General features: G+C 36.0%; 1 protein-coding gene across 2 annotated transcripts; it reads left to right on the top strand.

Moving 5' to 3' along the window:
* The first annotated feature begins 567 nt into the window (after positions 1–567).
* Positions 568–5,877, top strand: LOC139894104 (respiratory burst oxidase homolog protein C-like). 2 transcript variants are annotated; one of them, XM_071877305.1, is made up of 12 exons: positions 568–1,054; positions 1,155–1,317; positions 1,415–1,463; positions 1,742–1,855; positions 1,940–2,362; positions 3,158–3,541; positions 3,636–3,731; positions 4,227–4,351; positions 4,465–4,567; positions 4,688–4,758; positions 5,062–5,582; positions 5,768–5,877. In XM_071877305.1, exons 1-12 carry the CDS (start codon positions 568–570, stop codon positions 5,875–5,877), a joined length of 2,646 nt encoding a protein of 881 aa, XP_071733406.1. The 2 variants fall into 2 exon arrangements, with proteins under 2 accessions (XP_071733406.1, XP_071733407.1); XM_071877306.1 differs by lacking the exon at positions 4,688–4,758 and having other exon boundaries at positions 4,465–4,617.
* Positions 5,878–7,658: the final 1,781 nt, after the last annotated feature.

Here is a 7,658-nt window from a genome sequence, read left to right as displayed (position 1 = left end):
GGTCGTTGAAAACAGGGTGGAGAGTAGTGGGGATGGAAGGATCTGAAAATTTGTGGACTATAGAGAGGAATCCAATACAAAGGAAATAAAGGGCATTAAAAGGGTATTTTCAGCATTTAACAACTCTAAAATGTTTGTGTAAGGCTTTGATTGGGCACGTTAAAAAAAATTGTAAAAGACATTCTTGAACAAACGGTAAATGCTCTTATCTAAAGATATATAGATAAATATACGCAGAAAATCATTATTAACATCGTTAAGTTGACATATTGTTATTGATTATTATGATATGTCATATTCATATGGAAAAAATTAAAAACAAATACTCGTAATAAAAAAAAAAAAAAAAAAGCAATCGGCAGGTTAGACAACTCATTGATTGAATTTTTTTATCCCTCATACACGTTTTTCACCATATAAGTGGGATGCCTCTCATTCTTCATTTCCTCAACCAAACAAAAAACTATACATACAGTCACACCATTATCCTTCACGTTGTCTTCAATTCATATTATCATATACTCACCTACTTTTTTTGTTCGTTATACACTTTATTTGTACTAACAAATGCAAAAAATGGATTCTGATGATCATTACCACTCCGACATAAAAGTTGTCGGAGTGGACAAAAACGAGGCGCCATCGAATAAAACAGGTGGCCGAAAAACCACCACGTTTGATATTCCTGATGGCGCCCCTGGGAGCAGTACAAAAGTCACGTTAGACATTCATGATGACGTGGAAGACCCTGAACTAACTTTGTTAGATAAGGGGACTGAAACACCATCATATTATAGATCGTCTGTGGCGAGGACTGCTTCAGTGAAAATCAAAAAAGCGTCTCAACAGCTGAAACGGTTTACTTCGTCCTCTAAACGGCCAGTTGGCCGTTTAAACAGGACGAAGAACATTGCGACTCAAGCACTCAAGGGGTTCAAATTTATTAGCCAGAAAGAGGGTGGCGGAAATTGGATAGCCGTTGATAAGCGGTTTGATAAATTAACTGAAACTACCAATGGCTTGTTGCCACGTGAACTTTTTGGTAAATGCATTGGTAAGTTGTAGTAATTCATAGTGTACATATTATGTATGATTTATTGAAGCAGTTCTTATTTATTTGATTTTATTAATTTTGTTAATTGTTAATATAATAGGGATGAACAAAGAATCAGAAGAGTTCGCCGGAGACTTATTCGATTCTCTTACCCGTAAGAGGAATATAGACGGTGGCATGATTAACAAGCAACAATTGAAGGAATTTTGGGAGCAAATTAATGATCAAGGTTTTGATTCAAGGCTAAGAACTTTTGTTGAAATGTAAGATATTTTTTTTTTTTAAATCATTTTTCTGTTTGGAGGAACTATTATCTTTTGATATTATTTTTAAGAACTAATATTAAGAAAATAAATACAGGGTTGATAAGGATGCAGATGGTAAGATCACAGAAGATGAAGTTAGAGAGGTATATAATACTTGCTATTATCTTTGCGCAGAAATGGCTAGTGATAAATTCATTATATTTTTTTTTATAAATTTATTGCAAATGTGCATTTAGAATTAATAAATATATTTACTGGTGGATTTAGTAAAATATAACTGTTGAAATATCATCACTCTTCAGAGTAAACATTAGGTACAATACACAAGAACCATAAGGGTGGTTAGTGGTGGATTAGAGAATTTTATATTTTAAATTAAGATTAGTTAATGTTACTAATAATTGATACCCATGTGATGCAGATTATTAACGCGAGTGCGTCAGCGAACAAGTTATCAAATATGAAAAAACAAGCAGATGAATACACAGCTTTGATCATGGAACATTTAGATCCTAACAACCAGGGTTACATCATGGTATATATCATTTATATTTATATGTGATAATATAAAGCTACTCTGATATGGTATAAAAGTGCTAATGATGATAATGTTAAACAGATCGATGACTTGGAAACGCTATTGTTACAAGCGTCAACACAAGATAATGCGAGTGGAGAAAACAAAAACTTGAGCCAAATGTTGAGTCAAAAGCTGCAAACGACGCCTGGTACTACTATAAAAAGACGGTATGAAGAGTTTAAGTACTTTTTACTAGATAATTGGCAAAGATGTTGGGTACTTGTACTTTGGATAGGCGTGATGGCTGGTTTGTTTACATGGAAATACATTCAATACACGAAAAGAGAAGTGTACGATCTGTTAGGACCGTGTGTATGTGTAGCTAAAGGAGCAGCCGAGACTTTAAAGTTGAACATGGCGATTATATTGTTACCTGTTTGTCGAAACACGATTACTTGGTTGAGGAACAAGACCCGGTTGGGTGTAGCAGTTCCCTTTGATGACAATCTTAATTTCCACAAAGTAAGTCTACTATTTTTAACATTTGGAAAATGCCTTGCGTTACTCGTAGTGTTTGGATGTTTATCTAACTTATTTCCAGTTATTAGTGTAATATTTACTATATATAAAGGTAAAAAAAAAATTGCAGCCATATGTCTTGTTATCCTTTTCGCTCCCAAGAAGATACATAAAGTTCCGCCCTTAAAATTCGGAAAATTGACCGTCGGGTCTGTAGGAAAACAAGGTTGTAATTGATAATCCGATTGGTTCTTGAATCATGAAATCACTTTCTCAATTAAGTATTTCGACCTACAAGCCCCGGTATCACGAAATCCTAATTGGGATAAGAAAAGAACGAGATTTGATTGCAGACAAGAATATTTAAATCCAAAGTATATGAGAGAATTTGTATTTTCTGTTAGTTCATAATGAAAAGCAAGTAACTGTTTTCTAGAGGGAAAGTCGGTTATATTCGATTGAAAAACCAAAACATATAACCCTTCATTTGGTGGGAAAAGTCATTAATCGAAACGTTGCGACTTTTGACAGGATCCCAACAGGGGCGCTGCCCCTTGGACCCCTCAAGGGGGCGCGGCCCTGTTGACCTCAGCAATTTCTGCGACAGTGTCTAGTCAATTGTTATGCGCGTGCACTGTCCACACTCTTCAAACCCATTGTTAAGTATAACTAGATGACTCTTGTTTTCAAAAAAATTCCAGTTATCTAAAATGATTGTTAGATGACTTTAAAATCACCAACACGTGGGTCATATTGTGATTACTAAACTCGTATGTAATGGGAACTATATTGTTGTAGGTAATTGCAATAGCGATTGCAATAGGAGTAGGGTTACATGTGATAACCCATTTAACGTGCGACTTCCCACGAATAATTCATGCAACGAAGGAGGAGTACGAACCGTTGCAACAGTTTTTCGGGGAACAGGCCAAAAACTATTGGCATTTTGTGAAGGAAACAGAAGGGTATACAGGAATAATAATGGTAGTACTAATGGCCATAGCTTTTACACTAGCAACTCCCTGGCTACGAAGAAGCAAAGTCAAGCTACCAACATTTCTAAAGAAACTAACAGGATTTAATGCCTTTTGGTATTCCCATCACTTTTTTGTTATTGTTTACGCGTTGCTCATTGTTCATGGGATCAAGATTTACCTTACTAAGGAATGGTACAAGAAGACGGTTAGTTCCTTTTTGCGCTCTCATTTTAGTAAACATATATAGTTTTGTCTTATAGATGCAGCAAACATTTGTAACTATGTTTTTGGGGATGCAGACGTGGATGTACCTGGCTGTTCCGATTTCGCTTTATGCTTGTGAGAGATTGATCAGGGTGTTCCGATCTGGTATCAAGCCAGTCACGATACTTAAGGTATAATCTAACATTCAGGTGTTCAACTTTGCCCTCTCAAATATCATGTACGCCCTAAGTGCAAGTTTTCAATGCATAATCAACAAGTCAATGGCTCAGTGGTACCGGTTGCCTTAGAGGCTAGATCGCATATATGGAAGCCTTGCCAATTATTATTGGCGCAGGTTCGATCCTCGTTCCCCTCATATATGAGGTACCAGTGAAGGTATTTTAGAGGCATTGATCAAACCTTCACCGGGTAGGGTTGGAGAACATATGGTTAAAGTGTCCCTGCTAATCTACCCACTTTATGTTAAAAGGTGTATGTTTGGCAAGGACACCCCAACCCTGTATTTTCTTTGGAAACCCACAAGACCCACCCAAAAGAGTCGGATGACATAAAATGATCTTTACACATGTTTGAGCATATATGACATATTGAATTTATATATGTTAATTATACTTTTTTCATTAATACAAAAGAAAATATATGTAATGATCACTTGTGTCTTAAAGGCGGCTGTTTACTCTCAAAATTCTCGAAATGTGTTGGCACTTACAATGTCAAAGCCTCCCGGATTCAAATACAAGAGTGGACAATACATGTTTGTCAACTGTGCTGCTATCTCACCTTTTGAATGGTGAGTTGTACCTCGAGTATTCTGCATTAACACTAATAATTATGAATACAGCCATTCGGGTAATAATTTTACTCAGATATATGCAACGTAACCAAGTTATCATGTGACCACAGGCACCCATTTTCCATTACTTCTGCACCTGGTGATAACCACCTGAGTGTGCATATTCGGAGTGCTGGTGATTGGACTAACCAAATAACCAAAATCTTTTCGAAGGTACATAATCTTTTACTTGGTTGGTGCATCACGGATAATAAGAAATATGAGTTTACAAGTTTGATAATTATGGGCGAAAATAATCACCTTACATTACATGTCTCTTGTGATTGTTTGTAGGTATGTAAACCTGCAAGTAATGTGACACGTGGGCTCCAGAGAGCTGAAACGATACTAGGAGAAAATATAAAGTAAGATTTTTATAGTATTTCCAGATTCCCATATTGATGATGATATTTCCACCATTAAAACTGATAAATCTCCCACAATTGTGCAATAACTACTTGTACTGTTCAAGTACTTAATGCACAATTGTGTTGAATTTATCAATTTTGATGATGCAAATATCAATTCCCCATACATATATGTTTTTATTCGCATGTACAAGTACACTAAACAGCCTTTGGCAAATGTTGATCTGTTTAACCAGCCCATTTGGACCCATGCTCCAAATCTTTGATACTTATTTCCAAATAATGATTTTTTTTTTACAGGTTCCCGAATATTTTAATCGACGGACCATATGGAGCTCCAGCACAAGACTACAAGAAATACGACGTGGTTTTACTAGTAGGGTTAGGAATTGGAGCGACCCCTATGATCAGCATCGTAAAAGACATTGTAAATAACATGAAAGCCAAAGAAGAGGAATACCGTGTTTTGGAAAATGGTGGCACGATACAAAATAAGAAATCCGCAAAGAGTTTTAAAACAACACGAGCTTACTTTTATTGGGTTACTAACGAACAAGATTCATATGATTGGTTCAAAGGTATTATGAATGATGCTGCTGAAATGGACAAAGCTGGTGTCATAGAGATGCATAATTATTGTTCAAGTGTTTTTGAGGAAGGTGATGCGAGATCGGCCTTGATTACTATGCTTCAGTCACTAAATCATGCCAAAAATGGTGTTGATGTTATTTCGGGTACTCGGGTTCAGTCTTACTTTGCGAAACCGAACTGGAGGAATGTGTACAAGCAGATTGCTGCGAATCACATGGGCTCCCGAATAGGTCAGTCCCTTAGCTATTTAAATTTGAAAAATAAACTATAGTATCATAAATAGAACAAAATATTGTGTCAAAATATATTAAGATAATAATAATTATAGTTTTGTATAAAGAATGCTGTTATTGTTTTGCATCATGTAAATATGTCATGTGATGTTTACTAACTATAATATCTTGAAATATTGCAGGAGTATTCTATTGTGGAGCACCAGCTTTAACAAAAGAGCTAAAACAACTAGCTTCTGATTTCTCACACAAGACATCAACAAAATTTGAATTTCACAAAGAGAACTTTTAAAAAAAAATTTAATTATTATTTCGTGCACCAAAATGACAATAAAAAATTAAGGTAGCAAGTATACTATGTGTACAGAGAAGTGAAGATCGATTTAATGGTTGACAATAATTAAAATGAAGATTCCGCTATCACGGATTAAAATAGAAAGTATACTCTGTACATCGTAGTAGTTTAAACGTTGTTAATTTAATTTAGGGTTAATTGCAATTTTGCATCGTTCGTCCTTTCGATTTGCCTTACATAACTTCTCTTGCATGTTTTTTCTAGAACTTTTTATCAACTTTTGTCTTCCTGTCTACATTTCTCAGATAATTCACACAAAATTTGATGATTTGACATGATTCAAAGAATTAGAGTAACATATATGGTTGTAAGAGAAAGGCAGTGTGATCTAAAATACAAATCATACCTTCAATGCCTGGAGTTGATTACCAACAGCTAGCAGTCCTTTTATAAGCTTACGTACTTCCAAATGCATCATGTATCATAAATCCTGATTCATTAATTATGTCTTAGTTTGAGATAAAAATGAGCCTTCATAAGAGCACTCCCAATTGTTTCGCCTTAATCCTCCAGGACGCCATCTCAACGCCACATCAGCACTTGCTTCCCAGGACTAAACACTCTCAAGTCTCAACAGTTACACTCTTCTTCCATTTTTCTTTGTTACTTTTTTATTTTTTCTAAACAATTAAATAATTAAAATTAAACATAAAAATCATTAATGTAAAACTAAAATTTCATTAAAAATAAAGTTACAATAATTTAAAAAAAAACGTTACAATAAAAATAAATAAAAATAAAAATACTACAAATAAAAATACTACAAATAAACTACTCGTCGTCGTTGTCCGGAGGTGCCAATTCCTTAGCATATTTTTTCTTAAGTCTCGCTCGATAACTCATGATCATTTCGTATTCGTCGGGAGGCAAGTCTCGTGATACCGGTTTGGAAAGAAGCTTCAAACTTTTCAATATTGTTCTCGTCTCGCTTTCTTCACAAAGTTTTTCCATGGTTTTAGTCTCCGCTAGTTGAGATGCTTCGGCGGATTGAGCTATCTTTATCCGAACTTCGTCGGATGACATACGACTCGCAGTATCCGATGAGTACGAATCCCTTTGACTTTTAGCTCGACTCGGAGGACGTCGGGTCGGTTCGTGATCTTTAAATAAATTTTCAAATTGGGTTGGGTCGGGGTTCGTGCTAATTTGCGGGTTCGAACTAGCCTCGTTGGAATTGGTAATTCATCGGCTTGTTTTCTTTTGTTGGTAGCCGATATACCTTCACTTTCCATAAACTTTGGGCAATCCCTCAAAACTTGCCACACATCCTCAAAAGTAAATTGTCGGCCCTTGGTTTGGTGTTTGAATTATTTTCGGGCCGCATTCATAATGTCCTCCCCCGAACAACCACTTTGCCACATTTTCTCAAGCTTCGAATAAATACCAATAAAAATCTTCACATCTCTTTGAATTTTAGCCCATTTCCCACTTATTTGATCCGCACGCCTTTGCTCTTTAACTAACGAATTGTATGGTCTTCGGACTTCACCCCAAAATGAATTATAAGTTTGGTCGTTTCCCGCATCCGGATGTTCCGAAACATACACATAACGCTCGGCTAGAATTTTTGTTTCCAAGTCTGTCCAAGGAACTTTCGGACACCTAACTTTTCCCCCTCGAACATCGGCCACCGGTTCCTCTTCGGGTTCGACATCGACATGGCGCGGAGTTTCGGGAACTTCTTCATCATCGGATTCGTCACGAAGACTTGGATAATA

The sequence above is a fragment of the Rutidosis leptorrhynchoides genome, chromosome 2, assembly GCF_046630445.1.
Source record: "Rutidosis leptorrhynchoides isolate AG116_Rl617_1_P2 chromosome 2, CSIRO_AGI_Rlap_v1, whole genome shotgun sequence".
NCBI classification, from domain to species: domain Eukaryota; kingdom Viridiplantae; phylum Streptophyta; class Magnoliopsida; order Asterales; family Asteraceae; genus Rutidosis; species Rutidosis leptorrhynchoides.
This window is presented reverse-complemented; position numbering and strand designations above follow the sequence as displayed.

What these genes read in the sequence shown, in the direction of transcription:
- LOC139894104 (XM_071877305.1), top strand. Translation starts at nt 568, where the DNA reads ATGCAAAAAATGGATTCTGATGATCATTACCACTCCGACATAAAAGTT. An exon ending in ACTTTTTGGTAAATGCATTG is followed by an intron (nt 1,055 to 1,154) that starts GTAAGTTGTAGT and finishes TTAATATAATAG; the next exon opens with GGATGAACAAAGAATCAGAA. An exon ending in CAGAAGATGAAGTTAGAGAG is followed by an intron (nt 1,464 to 1,741) that starts GTATATAATACT and finishes CATGTGATGCAG; the next exon opens with ATTATTAACGCGAGTGCGTC.